Raw genomic sequence first — 20,956 nt, 5'->3', positions numbered from 1 at the left:
ACTCACTCTTCACAGCTGCAGCCTGGGCCCATTAGTAATTTCTCCTTCTTCTCATGTTCGGTGAGGTGATAGGGCTCAGAGGGAACAGCACAGACTGGAGACGACTGAAATGTGCCTAAATCAGTGGATGGTTAAAGAAACTGTGCTATGGCCATGCCACGGAATACCAGTCTGCAGTGAAAGGAAAGAACTGGATGGATCCCTAGGGCGTTTCGCTGCGTAAAAAGAGCCAGGCCCCGCTGTACTTCTGCGTGAATAACATTCCAGAGGCGACAAAATTTAGAGATGGGGGACAGAGCATTAGTGGCCGGGGTTAGGGATGTGGAGGGGAAATGGATATAACCATAAAAGCGTAGCACAAACAGATCTTTGTGGTGACCAAACAGTTCGACATCTTAAATGCGGTGTCACGCTAAACTACATGTGGTAAAATGACACAGAACTATACATGCATTTTATATGCATGTCAACTTTCTGGTTTTGATATTGTCCTAGGGTCCTGTAAGATGCAACCATGGGGGGAAACAGTGAAACAGGGGTCAGGGCACTGGAACTCTCCATACTAGCTTTGCAACTTCTTGTGAACCTAAAAGTATTTCAGAAAAAGGTTTGAAAAGGAGAAAGAGAGAGTACAGGCAGGCTCTGCACTCCCCCAAACCTGTGTTGGCTCCCAGCCCCAATGCACAGAACTGTGTGTCCTTGGGAAGTGTCTTTATTTCTCTTCAGGCCTCAGCTCCCTCATATTGTAAAATGAGTTAACAATAATACCTATGTCAAAAGGCTTTGTGAGGACAAAATGAGCTGTGACGTGTAAAACTGGTCTGTGTTAAGAAGGCAAACGCCCTTTCTTAGCAACAGCATGGGCATGCCTGGCCTCCTGGCCAACCAGAGACCTTCCCTGGCATTTTACACAGCAAACCCAGGAGAAAAAAAGCACTTTATACAGCAAAACCAGGAGAGCTGGATGCTGAAAGGCCATCAGCTCAGGGCTGTCAGCTTTCATGTCCCTTCCTGTGTGGAATAAGCTTATTAGTGGACACAAAGAAACAGGGGAGAGAGACAGAGAAGGAGAGAGACCCACAAAGAGTCCTTTGCCAGTTGAGCCCCCAGAGCTCAGCTCTGCTCTTGGAGGGGACAGTCAGGGTATTAATATATTTCGTTTACACTCAAACTAGTTTGAAATGAATTTCTGTTACCTTCACCTAAAAAGAATTCTGACTTTACAAGACATCTAAGTGCCGTGCTTGACAAATCAAGGTCATTCAGTGAGTGTTTGTTGTTGCTCTTGTTACAGTGTTTGTATGAGTTTCCTATTGCAGCTGTAACAGATCACCCCAAACTTGGGCTTAAAACAACACACATTTATTCTCTTACGGTTCTGGAGGCCAGAAGTCTGAAATCAGTGTCACTGGGCTAAAGTCAAGGTCACCCAGGCTGGCTCCTTCTGGAGGCTCCCGGGGAGAATCCCTTCCCTGGGCTTCCCTAGCGTCAGCTGCTGCCTGCATTCTTTGGCGTATGGCCCCTTCCTCCACCTTCAAAGTTCATCCTCCAATCCCTGCTTCTGTCATTCTCTCATGGCCTTCTCTTCAAGCTGTGACTCCTGCTTTCCTCTTGTAAGGACACTTGTGATTACATTTAGGGCCCACTGGGATAATCGAGGATAACACCCCCATCTTAAAATCCTTAATCACATCTGCAAAATCCCCTCTGCCATAGAAGGTCATATTCACAGGTTCTGGGAATTAGGACTTAGACATGTTTGGTGGGCCATTGTGCCAGATTATTAGCACACTTATTCACTCAACCAACACCACGATGGAGTCCTACTGGGCGCCAGACCCTGTTCCAGGCACTGGAGGCAGAGCAGTAAGTAACACAGACAAAGTCTCTGCCTTCACGAGGCTCACAGTCAGGTCAAAGAGACAGATGGTAAGCCTACAAAGAAACACTGTATCAGGCAGTGTAGGTGCCAGGATGCAAAACAAGGCAGGATAAAGAGACAGAGGGTGAGGGGCGGGGGTGGCTGATATTTGAGACAGGTGGTCAGGGAAGGCTTCTCCGAGGAGGTGACGTCTGAGCAGGGACCTGAATGAAGTGAGGAAGTGAACCACGGGCATATGGAAGGGAAGAGCTTTCCAGGCAGAGGGAAGGCAAGGGCGAAGACCCTGAGGTGGGGATATCCTTGGCATGTTTCATGGAGAGTGAAGGAGGCCAGTGTGGTGGGCATGGACCGTGTGAGGAGAGAGACAACAGTTAAGTTGGGACAGGTGGCGGGGGATCAGCTCATACGGACCTTTACATCGTAGGGAGGATTTGGCTTGTCTTCATGGTGAGCTGGGGAGTCACTGCAGGAATTTAAGCAGTGGCAATGGCATGAGCTGATTCTCATTTTTTAAAGATGACTTTAGATGACACAGGGGCCATGAACCATCTGCAACAAGTGAGGTAGCAGAGGGGCGGCATCTCAGGCAAGAGATGGTAGCTGTGTGAGCCAGAGTGGTGGAGGGGAGGTGGTGAGAAGTGGTGGGACGCGGGAGACTCTTTGATGGTAGAGCCAACAAGCTTCATTGAAAGACAAGAATAAAGGATGACTCCACCATCTTTCACTTGGGCTGCTGGGTAACTGGTGTCATTTACTCAGGTGAGTGGAGCAAGCCTGGGACAGGGGACTGTCAGTCACTCGGAGTTCTGTTTGGACAGGTTAAGTCACTAATGGCGATGTCAAGTCTCAAGTTCAGGGCAGGGGTCTGGAGCTAAGATTAGATGGTAATCAGTGTGGTGATGACATCAGCAAGGGAGTGAATGTAGATGAGAGGGAATGAGGTCCAATGACCGAGTCCTCAGGCTCCCAACGTCCAAAGGCCACGATGCATCCAAAACAGGGGCTTGAGCACAGGTAGCCAGAGGGCTGGGAGAGAACCAGGTGTCCAGGGTTTGGAAGCCAAGGAGGGAACATATTCAAGGAAAGGGCTGTGGATCAAGTGCCACAGAGAGGTCAAGAAGGACAAAGGGAACATATTCAAGGAAAGGGCTGTGGATCAAGTGCCACAGAGAGGTCAAGAAGGACAAAGACATGGACTTGACCACTGGATTTGGAAACATGGGGCTGCTTACTACTTTGACCAATGCTTTCAGTGCAGTGATGGGGAAAAGTGTTATTATAAATACCAAGCTCTTTCCTGGCGACCCGTGTGCTTCCTTCTGCCTGTAGTACACTCTTCCCCAAAGTGCTCTCTGTCTGGCTCTCCTCAACTCATTCTTTTGGTTTCTACACCAGTGTGAGGCTCCTGGAAGCCTTTCCTGACACCACATTCTGGGACAGATGCCTCTCCTCTGCTTTTCTCTGGTGTTAATCAACTCTCTTCTGTCCAATTCTTGTATAAAATTCAGTTGTCCAATTTCTCATGTGCCTCTGCAGGGAGGTTTTAGGATGGGGTCAGCATCATATACCTCTCTACCTCCAGCATTTAACCCGGTTCCCAGCACAGAGAAAAACATCAACAGACGTGGGTCGAATAAATGAAGGATAAACTCCATCAACACCCTGTAGACTCACTTCTTCCTGAGGCAGAGGAGTAACCCTTCATCACTGGGATCCCCACTGGTGAATATGGGGACCCACCGGCCCACAGCCATGGCTCTCCCAGCTCTGAAGCTTTCTGATCAATAAAATAATCCTTAACAAAGGTCAATCAACTGGGTCTAGTCTTCCTGAAGGTGGTGACACAAAAAGCATCTGTGTGGGTCACTTCTAGAGACTGAAATGAGTCACAAAGCAATGTGGGGACCGGCTGTTCATGCAGAAGACGGTGGCAGAAAGACCAGGCTTCACAGCAGGCCCTGCCTGCCCCTCTCTCCTGTTCTGCTTCACCACCACTGGACCTGGCACGGATTTCCATTGTTTGGGTGTATCTTGGCATATTTCATCCTTGCCTTGATCTTTAAGAAATACTGCTAATTTTAAGGAATCAAACAGTGTAGAAAAGCACAAAAATGTTAAAGTAATTATTCCAAATGCCACTATCCAGAAATAGTTATCAGTACGATTAGGCAAACCACGTTCCAGGAATATTTTTAGGCATATACATAAGTAGATGAATGGAGGGATGGATGGGTGGATGGGTATACAGATGGACAGATAGGTGAATGGATAGATGGATGATGGATAGTGGGTGGATGGATGGATGGGTGGTTAGGTGGGTAGATGGACGAGTGGCCAAATGGACAGATGGATAGATGGATGGATGGATGGTAGGTGAGTGGATGGATGGATGGACAGACAGATGGACTGATGGATAGATGGGTGGATGGATGGACGGGTAGACAAATGGACAAGTGAATGGATGGATGGATAGACAGATGGAGTGACGGCCAGATGGATGGATGGACATGACTATAAAAATGAGATCATAATCCACATAAAATACTATTTGGTTTATGTATTTATTTTGTTAATTGCCTGCTTTCCCCACTAGAATATCAGCTCCTGAGAGCATGGGCTTTATCTGTTTTGTTTTGTTTTTTTTGCGGTATGCGGGCCTCTCGCTGTTGCGGCCCCTCCCGTTGCGGAGCACAGGCTCCGGACGCGCAGGCTCAGCGGCCATGGCTCACGGGCCCAGCCGCTCCGCGGCATGTGGGATCCTCCCAGACCGGGGCACGAACCCGCGTCCCCTGCATCGGCAGGTGGACGGACTCTCAACCACTGCGCCACCAGGGAAGCCCTATCTGTTTTGTTTGCTGCTAAAATCCCAGTGCCTAGGATAGCACTTGCCACTTACTAGGAGCACAGTCAATATTATTCAAGAACAAAGCCCGTTTAGAAGATCTTAAGCTGAATCTAAGTCATCCTTTATGTGGTTAGAAAAGAATGCCACTCTGTCGTCTACAGTGGCTGCAGTCACGCTGGAGCCCCAGGGGAGAAAGGAGGCGAGTTCAGTGAGGACCACAGATGGGGTCCCAGCCTCTCCCCACAGCACAGGGAAACTTCCTGCCTTGTGGGGTTAGTACCATTCATTTTTAAATGAGCACCCCCTTCCTGTTTTATTCATGAAGCAATTAGGAAATACTTTGCTTTAAAGGGAATTGTGCAGTAGCATGAAATGGAATGAGGAGAGCCTTTAAAGGGATAAAAACCCTGATTTTACACCAGCCCCCACTGACTGGCTATGGGACCCCGGCTAAGTCACATGACCTCTCTGACCCTCAGTCTCTTCGTCTGTCAGGTGATGATCCTCTCCATGCCTCTCCTCAACGCTGGGCTGATATCAGCTGCTGTTTGTATCATCACCATCACAGAAGGGCTGACGGATTTGCAGCAGTGCCCTGGGGAGGCTCTTCCCACTGCCGGGGTCCCCAGAGCAATGGTGAGCATGAACTGGGATGATGTGTGACGTGTCTAGCACACAGAGCAGGCATTCGAGAGTGTTATTTAGATATTGTCATAAATATGCAAAAAAGGAGGAGTTGGCAAAGTTGCATAAACATGAAAACATGGCTGCTCGTGTGGAAACTACGCTTCATGCAAATTTGGGAATTCAAACTATGCTGTCCCTAAGGCAGTGTAACCACGAGGAAATAAAACAGAAGAGAGAGAGACAGAGACAGAGAGAGAGATCACAAGAGAAAGAAGAAGAAAAAGGAGGAGAAGGAGGAAGAGGAGGAGGGGAGGAGGAGTAATGAGAAAGAGTAGGAGGAAGAACAGGGAGACAGGGAGGGAGACCTGACCTCCCTCGTTATCATCTCGCCTGGTACAGAGAAGAAACAGGTGAAATACAGGAGTCCTCTAAACAGGGAGTGACGGTTAACTTTACAGGTCATCTTGTCTGGGCCACAGTGTCAAGATATTTGGACAAACATCATTCTGGATATTTCTTTGAAGAAGCTTTTGGATGAGATTAACATTTAAGTCAGTGGACTTAAAGCAGATGGCTTTGATGTGGGTGGGCCCCATCTAAGCAGGTGAAGGCCCAAACAGAAAAAAGACTGACCTCTGAGCCACAGTGAATTCTGCCAGTAGTGGGCCTTTGGACTTGACCTGTTAACATCAGCTCTTCTCTGGGTCTCCAGCCTGGTGGTCTATCCTGCCAGCCTATTTGGACTTGCCAGTCTCCATAATCACATGAGCTAATTCCTTAAAGTAAGTCTCTCTCTCCTTCTCTCCCCCCCAAGTCTTTGTGGTTCTGTTTCTCTGAAAAATCCTCACTAATACACAGGGGCTGGAAAAGAAACAAATCAGTTGAGTAGACTTTGCTGAGGGGACTCTACAAGGCACAGGGTTGGGGGCAGGGAAAAACCACCCCCTGACCATAGGGCCAATTCTTCAGCAGAATTCACGGTTTAAAAGAGCCAACAAATCAGAAATGAATCTGGATGAAATTCCACATGTGACACTTTGGCCGTCTGTCAATTCTCTTAGTTACAAAGAAGAAAGGTGGGGGTGGGCAATCAGAGTGAGTGTGGAGATGGCTCAGTTCCCCCAGAGACCCAGGCCAGGGGCATCATGTGCTCTGCAGGGAAACTGAGCAGAAAGAGCACACCCTGTGTAGTCATCTACCCCAGGCTGAATCCTGAGCTCCAAGGAACGGCAGTGAGCCCTGAAGCCCTCACGCCACCAATCTGGGCATGGTTCCTCTATTTGAAAAATGGATATATTAAATGTATATATTAAACTTACTTAAGACTGAGAAGAAGAAGGTTTGGGCGCCTGTCTAATTACAGAAACTGACCAGGGCAATGATTACTATTGTCATTGCTGCTACCGTGACCCCCCATCAAATGTCCTCTATGTGCTGGCCCTGGGCCAGGGGTTTTCACAGATCTGCTTGGCAACTCCCAAGGTTCGTGTTATCATCCCCATCCTGAGGGTGAGGAATCGTGGACACTGAGAAAAGGGTGAAGTGATGCGCTGGCAAGGGATGGACCCAGGACATGGCAAACTTGTTCTCACCTGGCTGTACAGGGTCACAAAGGTGTCCGTCTCCATATTCTCCAGCAAATCTTCAAGCATGACACTGTTCTCTTGCTCCTCTCTCAAACTAGAGTGAAGACAAAACCTATATGAGTCCAGTTTTGTTACAAAGCTAGTTATTTAAATCCTAGTTATTTAAATAACAAGGGATCACAAATCTAATCAACATGATTTAAAAAAAAAAATCCATCCAAAGAGGTGGCCAGAAGAAGCTTGCTGGTTTTTAGCTAGATTATCTTGCAAATAATGTATCAGGGAGGGCTCACCAGGATGGAGAGCTCCTCGAAGCAAGAAGTTTTGTGGGAGCCATATGTAGACTTTTCTGTGGCTTTGCAGGGTAATCTGTGATCTGCATGGCTATTAGCGTAACTGATGCCATCTTGGGCCCTTACAGTCTCTCCTGTCCTTCTGCTGACCCACCTAGGACTGTGCAGTGAATCACTTCTCTGTCATCAAGGGCTTTGTAGTTAATAGATATTGTTTAATAATCATTAGGACCAGGTAGCCTCTATGCTTTGTTAGTCCCCAGACAAGGATGAAAACCTTCCCTGAAGTATTCCTGGCACCCACGAGACTAGTTACCCGTTCATAAATCTTGACTTAGGAATGCACGTCCTATTTCCAAGCACCTATCCCCATACCTTAGGTTAACTATAAAATTGTCCCAATGGCCCCTTGGTGGTGCGGAATGCAGCTGTGAAGGCTTCTGGATTATTGTCTGCTTGATCCCACCTTGTGAGTATGTTACCCTAGATAAACAGATCCATTGGTTATATGGAGCTGCCTGCCTTGTTTTTCGGTCTCAAGATGCCTGCTCAGTTCGGTGGGCACTTTTCGTTCCCTCTGACCTCCAACCGTGATCCTAAGTTGAAAACTCTCAGTATTAGTTGTCATGCTTGTGCTCAAGAACACCAAGATCTGGAGTCTTCAATTACCATGTGACCTTGTGTTGAAGCGGGCCCAGAGCCATCTCTCAAGGATGGACCTGACTCTGACCACAGAGGCTGGGTGGCACCTTATCACACGAGGTCTCTATCAGGCTTCTTGACTTCCCCACAAGGAGGTCCTCCCAGCCTATTCCTCAGCCCATCAAAGTTGGCATCTTGGGTTATCCATCCTGCATTCCTGCTGGTTAATACAATCTAAACCCAATCTGCAGGTACACTTCATACCAAAAGCTTGATCGTCAGCATTTTCCACCATGAAGCATGGAGTATGTTACTAAAATCCTAAATCAAGTCTAAATAAAGTCAACATCTCTGAGCATTCTCCTCTGATCAAACAGATTCAGTCTTTTATGCAATTATTTCAATGGAAAACAGAACTGCACTTTGATGTTCTGTTTACACAGAAAAGCGTAATCAAATACATTAAAATAACCTATAATCTCACCACACAGAAATCACATCTATTACAATTTGGCCTATTCAGTTAATTTGTGTGTATGTTTTCAAAAATGAAATCATGCTGTATATATAGTTTTCACCCTGTCCTTCACATGTCAACATTATATTCACAATAGAAAATTATGAAGCTGTTAAAAATTATGTTTTCCAGAAGATATATGTACCTCTATGTTCACTGCAACACTATTTACAATAGCTAAGATATGGAAGCAACCTAAGTGTCCATCCATAGATGAATGGACAAAGAAGATGTGGTATATATACACAATGGAATATTATTCAGCTGTAAAAAAAGGATGAAATCTTGCATTTGGAGCAAAATGGATAGACCTGGAGGGTATTATGCTAGGTGAAATAAGTCAGACAGAGACAAACAAATACCGTATGGTTTCACTTATATATATGGAATGTAAAAAACAAAACAAACGAACAAACAAGACAGAAACAGACTCATGGATACAGAGAACAAACTGGTGGTTGCTGGGTTGGGTTGGGGGGAAGGGGGGTGGGAGGAGAGTCAAAATAGGTGAAGGGGATTAAGAGATACAAACTTCCAACTATAAAATAAATAAGTTATGGGGATGTAATATACACATAGGGAATATAGTCAGTAATACTGTAACAACTTTGTATGGTGATGGATGGTAACTGGTTTTACTGCAGTGATCATTTCATAATGTATAAAAATATTGAATCACTATGTTGTACACCTGAAACTAATATAATCTTGTATGTTAATTGTAACTCAAAAATAAAATAAAATACCTAGACTCTGTAAGGGAAAAAATATTTTTTTCAACAGTTCTTAATGCCATGGGCAAAGGCTAATTGTCTAATTAATCGAAAAAGAATGCAAAAAACAACAACAAAAAAGAAGATCAGGGGGTTCTGTCTGTTTTATAATTTTACAAAAGCAGGATATAAATATCATGTTTCTGGTGAGGCCTGAGTAAGGCCTGTATTCACTGCATCGTGCAAATGTCAATTCCTGGTCTGGATAATGTGTTGTTATCCTGTGAGATGTTGCCATTGGGGGAAGCTGGGTGATGGGCCATGGAACCTCTGCACTATTTTTTTCAACTACTTGTGAGTCTATAATTATTTCAAAATAAAAAGCTGAAAAATATTACCTTCAGTAAAACCTCAATATTAAATATTCAATAGAAATTAGATATTAAAAGACTCAAAAAATGAAGTATAAAAAGATGTCAGGGAAGAAGCCTGTTACGAAGTTAGCAGCTCGTGCCTGAGTGCTGGGAGGACCTCTCAGACGGCAGCATGACAGCCCAAGTGGGCCTTATCCCACTGAGTCTGAGAGGCCAGGTGCCCCCCTGGCTTGCGGGGACTGAGCCTACACACTGCCCTTGGGCCCTTGGCTCACCTCTGCTGGTGACGCTCCAGTAACTTCTGACCCTTGCTCAGGGCCCGTCGCAGGACAGCCGAAACCTGCCTTTCAGAATCTGTCTCCTCCTCCGGCTCATGCAGAAGCCCAGGCCCCTCACCTGCCCACTGCTGCCGACTCTCCAGGGCCCGCTGCAGCTGGGCCGCCTCCTGGCGCACCAGCTGGTCCTCCAGCTTCCTCTCCAGCTCCTGGAGCTCCTGCACACAGAGGGGCAGGTGATGAGCCCAAGGCAGGTGGACCGCAGGATAAAATCCGCCCTGCTTGGCACGGCGCTGCAAGCCTAGCACCACCTCCTTTTGCTGCCTCCCGGATCTGGCCGTGCCAAACAGCATGACGAGACTGCATCTGGGTCTCTCACACCTCCGTCCCTTTGCACACACTGTACACCCACCTGCAGGGCCTTTCCCCGTTTGCCTGGCCAACTCTGAGTCTTCTTTCAAGGACTGGCTTTAGAAGAACCTCCTCAGGAAAGGGCTCTGTTCTGTGTTGGCCTCAGCCTGTGGACTGTGATGGTACTAGCTGGAGATGCCTGGGGGTCCACACTCCCTGGGGCAGCGCCCACAGGCATTTTCCTGACGCTGATGTCAAGGTTGAACCCGCCCTTGTGGTTCTTGTGATTGCAAGACTCAACCTCACAACAACCATCAAGGACCTTGAAAAAACAAGGTTTATTACTCACAGGCCCTGGAGGGTACATGGCACACCCAGGCCACACAGCAGGGTCGCAAAGAGAGAGACAACATGGCCCTGGGGCTCTGCCTTTTGGATGGTCAAGGGTGGGGTGCCTAGTGTTTCACTGGTTCACTCTTTGTTGGCGAACTTAAATCATAAGAGCAGGAATTAAGGCGCAGGGAGGGCAAAGCAGGGTCACTCAAGAGGTCAGGTATGTAGGTCAACCAGAGCTTTCCAAAAAAGGGAAATTCATGGGTGGGGCAGCCTGACTTTTATGTAGTTGTTTAGCGGGCAACCTGTTTATTTTCAGACGATGTCTTTGAAACGGATGCCTCGACAATCCAAAGCTGAATGTCAGGCACTTATATTACAATCAAAAAAGCTAATTGTCAGGCACTTACTAATGGCTCCCTAAGTCCCCTGGGAGATGCAGACTCCCCCTCCTCAACTGTCCACTCACCATCCCTCGTATTTTCCCATTACAGACTGAATGAATATTTGTGGTCCCTCAAAATCCACATGCTGAATCCCTAATCCCCAGTGGGATGGGGCTTGGAGGTGTGGCCTTTGGGGGTAATTAGGTTTAGATAAAGTTACAAGGATGGGGCCCCCAAGATGGGATTAGTCCCCTTATAGAACGAGGAAGAGACCAGAGCTCCCTGTCTCTGCCATGTGAGGACACAGTGAGAAGGCAGCCATCTGCAAGCCAGGAAGGATTCTTCTCAACAGAAACAGAATCAGCTGGCACTTTGATCTTAGACTTCCCAGTCTCCAAAACTGTGAGAAAATAAATGTTTGTTATTTAAGCCCTGCAGTCTATGGTATTTGGATACAGCAGCACGAGCAGATTAGGACAATGCTCCACCTTCTGCTAGAGTGTGAGCTCCTGGGGGGCAGGGCTGCATTTCCATCCCCCGACCTGCAGCACATAGCAGCTGCCTGGCAGCTCCCACCTGTTTCTAAAACACATGGGTTGGGCTTCCCTGTTGGCGCAGTGGTTGGGAGTCCGCCTGCCGATGCGGGGGACGCGGGTTCGTGCCCCGGTCTGGGGGGATCCCGCATGCCGCGGAGCGGCTGGGCCCGTGAGCCATGGCCACTGGGCCTGCACACCCGGAGCCTGTGCTCCGCAAAGGGAGAGGCCACAACAGTGAGAGGCCCGTGTAGCACAAAAAAAAAAAAAAGTTAAAACACATGGGTTATCGGCACGTATTCTACATGGCGAAAGCTGTGCTGGACCAGCAACCATGGATAACACCTAACACTGACAGTACGCAGGTCAAGCCTGACCCACTCTAAGTGCTCTGTGTTTATTCATCTCATTGAATCCTTATGACAACTGTAAGGAGTATCTTATTTTCCCTCTTACAAATGATGCAACTGAGGCAGGGAGACAAAGTAATTTTCCAGGTCATGCAATTCTTAAGTGGCAGAATCAGAATACGGGGCCAGGCCAGCCGGCTCCAGGGTTTGTGTCCTTAACCCCCAGGCTATACTGTCTCTCACTGGCCAAACAGAAGACATCTGCACTCTGAGGCCACCAGAGTCAGAGAATCTGGGTACAAGAGACTGTCCACAGACTGCTTAGATGGGTAAGAGAGGGTAGGCAGGAAGGTCCCAAGCCTTGTAAAATGCAGACACACCGACCCTATTCTTCACCACCTGGCCAGTGTTCTATGTGGGGTGGAGTGAGGATGGGGCTTAATCGTAAGAGGCCTTGGTTAGGTGTCATGAGGAGATGGTGGCCCTTGGTCCTCCTAAATTTTGTGCAAAACCATCTGCCTGTCTGCAGAGGGGCCAAAGCTTGCATCAAATGCTCAGAAGGGTCTCAAAGTCCCCCAGAGGCTCAGAAACCAAGGCAGAAGAGAAAATGGCCAGAGAGGTAAACTGAAGTCGTAGTGTGGAGAGTGCGTGGGTTGTGCCGTCAGGGCCGTGGAAGCTTTGGAACGCTCTGAGCGTGGGCTACCATCACACTGAGATTTCCAATTATGACCATCCTTCTCGTTGCTGCGTCCCACATTGGAAACATAACCAAACACAGCATTTCCAACAGCACTAATGAGTTTCCCACAGCGTGTTCTGTCAGCATGCCCAGAGCCTGGTCACGGACCAGGCTTCCACTGAGGTGCCAGCCCCCAGCCCACAGTGTGGGGAAGGAAAGGACAGACCCACGCCTGCCAGTGTCCCCAAAACAGGCAGAGCACAGAGAGCTGGCGAGTCATGCTTTGGTTTTCCGAGACCGGGTTAGCCCTGGTTAGGAACAGGAAACAAGGTGGGAACCTGGTATCCTGCAGGTTCTAAGATGCTGATGGGAGGTTCTCCCAGAGGTCAGTTCTCCTCCAAACCCCTGCCACTTAGCACAACTGGAATCCAAGATTCGGTTCTAGAACTGTCTTCCTTAATGCCTGCTCTCTTCACTAGAGTTTAGATGCTCAGGTAGGGACTCTGGGACTGTCTTGTTCATCCTTCTCCCCAGCAGGAAGCAGGCACCTGGCTTGCGGAAGGAGTCACAGTAATTAGCATCTTCTTACTATTAGTAATGATAACAGCAATTAGCACATACCGAACGCCCACCTTGCGCTAGATTTGATTCACGCTATCTTTACATGAATTAATTTATTTAATCTTCACAAAACAGCACAGTCCCATTTTATCGATAAGGTAGCTCAGGTGCAGACAGCGTAAGGAAATCTCCTGAAGTCCCAAGAACCCAAGAGAGGAGTGATTTTAATTTCTCTGACTCTGGGCCCCATCTCTTGCTTCTATTGTCTCTGGAAAGCATTATGTAGGCATCTTTTGAATGAATGGATGGTTGGACAGATGGACAAATGATGATGATGATGAAGACAGACAGGCAGATAGAGAGACAGTTCCAGGCCTTTTATTGGGCATGAGGGATGCTGGGGTGAATGAGCCATGGCCCCTAGACTCTGGAAACTCATGGTCTAGCGTGGGAGACAGTTGTTCAAACACAGTAACAGTGACAGGTAACAGCCCGTCTCTGGGAATCGCGATGGAGAGTTATTTGAGTACAGAGCTGGGAGAGACCAACTCTGTCCAAGCGAATCATGGATGGCTTCACAGAGGAGGCAACATTCGGCTTGTCTAAGAATATGGAGAGGAGTTTGCACGTGGGCAGCAGAAGCATTCTAGGCAGAGGTCCTTCCAAGGAATGGAGGCCTGAATGTGTCTCAAGTGTTCAGGAAGCTGCAAGAAGGTCCAGGGGCTAAAACTCAGAGTCCGAGGGAGGGAGGGGTAGAGGATAAATATTAAAATATGGAGCTGGGAATGGGGCTGTCACTGATCATTTTTATTTTTCAGAAAGTCTCCTCTGGCTGCAGTGTGGAGGAGACTGCAGAGGGAAAGAGGAAGGCGGGTGGAAATCAATGTCAGGACAGGAGCCAGGCTTTGCAGGCAGGAGGTGTGGGCTCTGCTTTCCAGCTGTGGGACCCTGGTGAAATGCGTTAACCGTCCTAAGCCTCAACTCCATCTGTAGAATGGGAATAAAATCATCCTGGGGTTGACAGAATGTTTACACACTTAACACGATGCCTTGGGCTTAACGAGAGCTCAATGAGTGCAAGCTACTCTTGGTGTGATTTTTGGTTTTCAGATTTGTCTGAAGAGTGAAGCTGGGCGGCAAAGGTCAGAAGTGAGAAAATTCAGGCAGGATCGACAGACTCGGTGACTGGCAGCAAGTGGGCAGTAAGGCAGAGGGGAGAAGAGAAAGATGTCCAGTCCAGGCTTGGAAAAGTGGATACGCAACCACTGAAATTGAAATGCAAATACAGTAGGTACAGTTAGTCTGGGGTCACATTATCTGTATGAGTAAGTCCATCCCATTTAAATTTGCCCATGATTCAATTATGCCTTTGCCTATGTCCCAATTTCACAAAATGAGTCTAAATCTTTCATCAAGTGAGGGGAACTTGATATAGCTTTCTTAGGAGTCATTGCTTCCAAAGCATTTCATTTCATGCTTTTTTAAATTCTCCTGAATGTGAAACAGCTTAAAAGCCCGTTCCCAATGGGAAAGTGGTTTTCCCAGAATGATCAGATTGCAGAATGAAAGTCTAATACCAGGAGCAAAATGACAGGCTTGTCTTCCCTCCAAATGCAAATCTTCACTCCAAAAAACCCCGGCATCGTATCCATCGCTTTACCGGGAATTTAATAATGCAGCATCCTCTAATTTATTATCAGTTACTTCCAATTCAGGACACATTAGCTCTTCTATTCTAAACACACTAGAGAATAAGAAAGCTTTGATGTTCCTCAAAAGGGCTTTAAGATAAAATTGAAAATGTAAGTGTTGTGCTGCCCAATTACTAATGGGAATAAGGGTCGTTGCAAGTGGAAAGGGCCATTCGGTGTCTTAGGGCTTAACTGAGGTGCTTCTCAGAGCATTTATGATGAAGAGATGAACTGGGAACTGAAAGCCAGAGGTTCCTAGTGTCTTATTTTGTTAATTTGTTTGATACATGACCTCGGACCTGCCCTTCCTCTGAAGGCCTCACCTGCTTCACCTATAATTCCTGGCAGTGGCCACCTCCATGCCAGTCACCTGGCAGCGATACGTACTGTGGGTTTTGGGTAAACATCCTGCAGGTATTTCCTCCTATTATTAATTTGCTAAGGAGTCTTAAGTTGAATGGGTGCTGAATTCAATAAAATACTTGTTCTGTATATACTGAAATGATCATAGGAGTCATTTCTTTAATCTGTTAATCTAATGAATTTTGTACATGAATGTTTTAATGTTAAACCAACCTTACATTCCTGAGAAAAACTCAGTCCGGTCATGCTGTATTAAATCCTTTTTACAGACGGCTGGATTAGGTCAATATTTTGTTTATGAATTGTACATCTATGCTCAAAGTAAGACAACTGTAATTGTTCTTTCTCGTACTATCCATGTCTGGTTTTCGTGTCAAGGTTATCTGAGCTTCATGAAATGAGGAATATTCCCTATTTTTTTTAACATCAGAAATAATCCTTATATGAGATTGGAAAAACTTGCTACCTTAAGGTTTGGTGGAGCTCACCTGTAAAACTCTCAAGGTAAGATATCTTTGCACGTGTGTCAGAAGATTTCAAAACTACTGAATCAATTTCTTTCATGGTAATAGAACTAGACAGGTTTTTTTTCTAGTTGAACCAATTTTGGTGATCTATAATTTTTTAGAAAATTTTCTGTTTCATTGCAATGTCTAAAGTCATCTACATAAAATTATTCTTCACAGAATTCTCTTATTTTTTAAAACTCTAGGGCATCTGTTGTTATGTTGATTTTTATACTTCTGATATTACTTGTCCCTTATCTCTTTTTTAAATGGTCAGTCTTTCTGGATATTTGTATATTTATTAGACTTTGCTCAAAAAATTCAACATTTCACTTTATTGATTCTCTCTACTGTAGTTTTGTTTTTAATTTTATTTATGCTCTCTTCCTTCCCTCTACTTTCTACAGGTTCATTTGTGGTTGTTATCCCCCTAACGTTTTTGTTTTGTTTTGTTTTTTGGTGGTACGCGGGCCTCTCACTGTTGTGGCCTCTCCCGTTGCGGAGCACAGGCTCCGGATGCGCTGGCTCAGCGGCCATGGCTCACGGGCCCAGCCATTCCGCGGCATGTGGGATCTTCCCGTACCCATGTCCCCTGCATTGGCAGGCGGACTCTCAACCACTGCGCCACCAGGGAAGCCCCCCACTAACTTTTTATATGATTTCAGTTGTGAGCCTTTCTTCTTTTTCAATATAAGTTAAGGGCATAAATTTCTCTCTAACAACTGCTTTTTTAGAGAGAAAAAAAGCAGTTAGAAACTGTCGTATCTACATTATTTTTCTGTTCTTTGAATTTGAAAATTTCCATTTCTTTGATTTGAAAATTTCCATTCTTTTGATTTGAAAATTTCCATTTCTTTGAAAATTTGATTTCTTTGATCCATGAATTATTAAGAAGTATGTTTAAAACTTCCAAAGTATGGAAGTTTTAATCTCTTAAAAAAACGGATTTAAACTTAATTGCCCTTTTTCAAAAAGGTGGTCAACAGGGTAATGCATGGTCAATTACTTTTTAACTGTTCTAATACGTGCTGAAGAAAAACGTATGTTCGTTAACCGTTAGCTGTGAGATTTTGCATGTGTACATTAAATACAGGTTGTTAAATGTGTGATTCAGTTCATCTGTATCTTCACTGGTGTTTCATTTGATCAATGATCAAACACAGAAGGAGGTGCGCTGAAAGTTCCCACCATGATGAGGGATCTATCAATTTCTCCCTGTTTGGTCAATTTTTCTTTTTGTTGTTTTGGGTCTTTTACTACATACATGCAAGTTGAGAATCTCTTTGTTCTCTGGGTGAATGAAACTTTTAAATCATTTTGGAATTATCTTTAACTTTTTAAATAATTTCATAAATCATTCTTTTATACTCTATACTGATAATTCAGACATCTACAGTCCTTGGGGATTTTAATCTGCTGGTGTTTTGTTTCTCTTATACACAGGTCCTCTTGTCTTGTGTCTTTATGTGTTCAGTGACTCTTTAAATTTTAACTGAGAACTCATATTTGGCTGAACTTAATCTGTAGAAATCCTGAGGTGCCCGGATTGAGAATATTTTCCTCTGGACAGGATCTGCCTTAGCTTTAGCCATGCACCAGGGCAGGCATCCCACCTGGACCTATTTAAATTTAATTTATCACCTTGGAGATTTCCCGACTGAATGGCTAAAGTATTTTTGGATTCCTATGTCACATTAGCAGAAGCCTTTAATGACAAATTCAGAGGAGACTCACACCCCTCCCCCCCCTCGCCCCCTGCCACCAGCAGGGCTGAAGATGGACAGGTTACCCTGGTGGCTGCTTTGACCACAGGTGGCTTTCTCCTCCCTCCTCACTGGGCATTCTGTCTCCTCAGGACATCCCACAGCCCCATCTCCTAGTCCTTCAAATTAATCCCCTATCCCTGGGCGTTCTGGGTTTCACCCTTTGCCCCTAGATTTCAGCCTCTGGATTTGCTTCTATCTCCCTCTATGAGTTCAGCTTCTCCAGGCTATCCTTAGCCCTTGGGGATTTTCCTCATTCTCTTGCAAAGTCACAAAGCATTAAAAAGTATGTTTATTTTTATTTACCCAGCATTTGGATGTTTTGTGCTGTGATATCAGCAAAGCTTCCCCTTCTTTCCTATCCCTACAAACAGGCGTCACAGTGCAGGGTGCACTATGTTTGCTGCAAAAACAGCTTGGACTCTTCAGGGTCTCATGTTATTTATGACTTCTGTAAAGAAATGACGGGAACCCCCATTAGCAAGATCAACTAGTCCATGAACATGACCCAGGGGTCTGAAGTGAGAAAGGGATACATTTCTGGCTCCTGTCACTCATTAGCTCTGTGGACCTCGGAAAGAACTTGACCTGCCACCTGCCCGAATCTCATTTCTTTACTTGAGAATTGAGCACAGAAAAGGTACCGACTTCATGGCATGGCTCGATGATTAATTGGCATAATGTTTGACAAAGCGCGTAACTGCAAAGCAGCATAAAATCGCAACTTATTAATAATCATGCTTAAATGATCATCTTAAGACACACAATTAAGTAATGAATGGTTAATGCTTAAATGAGAGTACACCCATTTCACAGCTCATTAGCGCTTGCCTGCCACACACGTGGCACTCGATAAATGTGAGTTCCCTTTCTCACTGTAAGTAACTATTATAATAATACATGAAATTCTAAAATTATACATACAGGGACTAAAACTAGTCCTCAAAACTGTTACGTCGGTAGCTTTTGTTTTACGAGTATACCTCTCACGCCTTGAAAAAAATGCAGCATGTAGGAATAATTCGAATTTTGAAAATAAAAAATAATCCGTTATTTCACAGCATCTAAGGCGCCATTCATTGAAAGCTACACAGCTATTTTTCATAGTAGTATGAAAGATACAATACTGCTGTTGGCTGCAAGAGGCATCCCAGTTTCCCAGATTTTAAAAATGTTAAAATTCAAAAGGTTTGCTTCCTTGGAGGCAATGAAATAGAGCAGCCTTGGGCTGCAAGGGTGCACCATGCTCCCATGGAAGTTTCCTCACTCAAGCCTCTCCAGGACGCTGCAGTGGACACAGGACAGTGGACCACCCACCTAATGGTGGGAGAAGTGGAGGTGGCCCCCAGAACGAAACACCGAGGTATGTGGTGCGGCCCCCGCGCCTTCCATCCCAGGTCTGTCACTCACCGGGCTGTGCGACTCCAGGATCTGCGTGCAGGCTGACTTGGTCAGGGTCTCTGACGCACTCAGCTCCTCCAGGAGCAGGTCCTGGATGGTCAGGAGGGCAGTGTACGCCCACAGGGTCTTGGCCATCCTGGCTGCCTTCTGGAACTGCAAGGAGACGAGGGACTCGGCAAAGCGTCCCTCCTGGGCCTCCAGCTGCTGTACCCTCTCGCGAAGCAACTCTCCTCGGACCTAGGAGGGGCCAGCCAGAGAACCAGAGAGCGGTAAGTGGAGGGACGGCGGAGGACAGAGCACGCGGCTTACAAAAGCACGGTGTATTTATATTCATGCAGGCAGGCAGCCGGTCATCGATTCGGGGTTCTGAAGAAGGTCTCAAGGCAGCAGCGTTGGAATCTCAGTGCGCAGTTTAAGACAGCAAGGGCCTCTCTGCTTATAAAGATGCTGCAGGACTTTCAGAGTCCAGCTGTTCATTCCACATTTATCACTCTCGGAGGTAAATCGAACTGTGTTGCTCTCCAGGGCAAAATCCTTCAAGCCTCCCATCTTAAAGGATGAAAATTCAGTCTTCCTAACACAGCCCCTAAAGCCCTCCGCTCCCCGATCCCAGCTAAGGTACAGCTGGAAAGGTCTGGTCTGTTCCGCCACATCCACCCACATACGTGGGACTTCCATTACTCCTGACAGTTCAGGGCCTTGCACACCATGCTCTTTGTGTCTATCATCTGAGCTCTTCGCTATGATTCAAACATCCCTCATCTTTGTCCTCCTGAAAATCTCCTACTTGTCCTTTGCGTCTCTGGTTCCCAAGGAGCCACTTTGAAGCATCCTCACTCTGCACATGTGTCGCCCTCTTTGTGTTTCTTTTGTCTCTCAAGCTCCTCTCCCCAGCCGGCACCACACTGTTTACCCCACCAGGACAGAGCTCTTCCAGGGGAGGGCCCGACACCCGAGGGGCCCAGCAGCCTCTAGATGAGAGAATCCATTCATTATACTCATTCACTCAACTAAGTAGTTCATTCCAGCTTCTCTACATTTTTTCTCTGCTATCACTACCTCTTACACTTTCTCTAGGAAACTTGCTACAGGGAACAACACAGTCTACTGCTTCTCTGATTTCACCACCCGAGCCCCTATAGGCAGGTCCCTGTAAGTGTGCACCCCTCTCCCCTGCACAGGAAGCTAAAGTACAACCCCAAAAGTAGCCTACACAAGCGTCATATCTCGATGAAGCCTTTCATCTTTAAAGGTTTGTGGAATATATTCACAATAGCCAAAGTCAAAGCAACCCAAGGACCCCTCAACAGATGTACAGATAAACAAAATGGGGTCTATTTATACAGTGGAATATTATGTAGCCTTAAAAAGGAAGGAAATTCTAGCACATGCTACAGCATGGATGACATTATGCCGAGAGAAATCAACCAGTCACGAAAGGACAAATCCCGTATGATTCCACTTATATGAGTTTCCTAGAGTAGTCAAATTCATAGAGTCAGAAAGTAGGATGGTGGTTGCCAAGGGCTGGGGAGAGGAGGGGGTGGGAGTTAGTGCTTCGTGGGGACAGAGTGTCAGTTTGGGAAGATTAAAAGTTCTGGAGATGGATGGTGGTGACAGCTGTATACAACGTGAATGTACTTAATGCCACTGAATTGGATACTGAAAAAATGGTTAAGGTGGTACGTTGCATGTTACGTGTATTTTACCACAATAAAAAAAAAAGGAAAATAAAAAGCTTGTGGAATTTTGTATCCTGCTATGTAACCTATTTTTAAGATTTGTATGTTTATATTCAGAGGTTATAACGTAGCTGGCACAAGGGAAAATATTTACACGGCATAGAGGCTAGCAGAAGATGGTGGCCCGGGTTCTCCCATGGCTGTGCAATTTTCCTGTGCCCATTGTGTGTCCTTCAGAGGAAGGCAAATCCCAGTTTAAAGAGATCAGATTTCACCTGTGTGATCTGTCCTTCAGGAAAAACTCTGCTGCAGGAAGGAGGAAAAAGTGCCCCAAAGAAGCAAATAGCCCACTTTGGGTATTATTGGCTGGAAAAGAAAACTCTGCTGGGGGACCTGCAAAGGCTTCTTGGAGAGGTGGTGCTTACCACAGGCCATGGAGAAGGAAGGACAACAAGTGAAACTAGTTCTTCAAAGACACGCTGTGGGGACCAGCATATTTGGGTCACAAAGCAGCCCACTAGCAACAGGGATCAGAGGCAATAACACACAGAACTACGGCATGAAAACAGCTTCTCTGGAAGAAGACACTTCATTTCCCTGCTT

The 20,956-nt window shown here is 46.1% G+C and overlaps 1 protein-coding gene across 3 annotated transcripts in view; it reads right to left on the bottom strand.

Annotated features, from left to right (window-relative positions):
* EVC2 (EvC ciliary complex subunit 2) overlaps positions 1 to 20,956 on the bottom strand; it is a 152,487-nt gene that overhangs the window by 17,173 nt on the left and 114,358 nt on the right. For all 3 annotated transcript variants that reach the window (XM_022567025.2, XM_022567023.3, XM_022567026.3), the window contains 3 exons: positions 18,681 to 18,908; positions 9,755 to 9,972; positions 6,947 to 7,034 (listed from right to left, as the gene is read on the bottom strand). In XM_022567025.2, the coding sequence (XP_022422733.2) occupies positions 6,947 to 7,034; positions 9,755 to 9,972; positions 18,681 to 18,908 (534 nt within the window). The remainder of the gene's footprint in view (positions 1 to 6,946; positions 7,035 to 9,754; positions 9,973 to 18,680; positions 18,909 to 20,956) is intronic.

Source organism: Delphinapterus leucas, chromosome 5 (genome assembly GCF_059928025.1).
Source record: "Delphinapterus leucas isolate spDelLeu-1000000601 "Yukka" chromosome 5, BTC_Dleu_Yukka2, whole genome shotgun sequence".
Lineage (NCBI taxonomy): Eukaryota > Metazoa > Chordata > Mammalia > Artiodactyla > Monodontidae > Delphinapterus > Delphinapterus leucas.
This window is presented reverse-complemented; position numbering and strand designations above follow the sequence as displayed.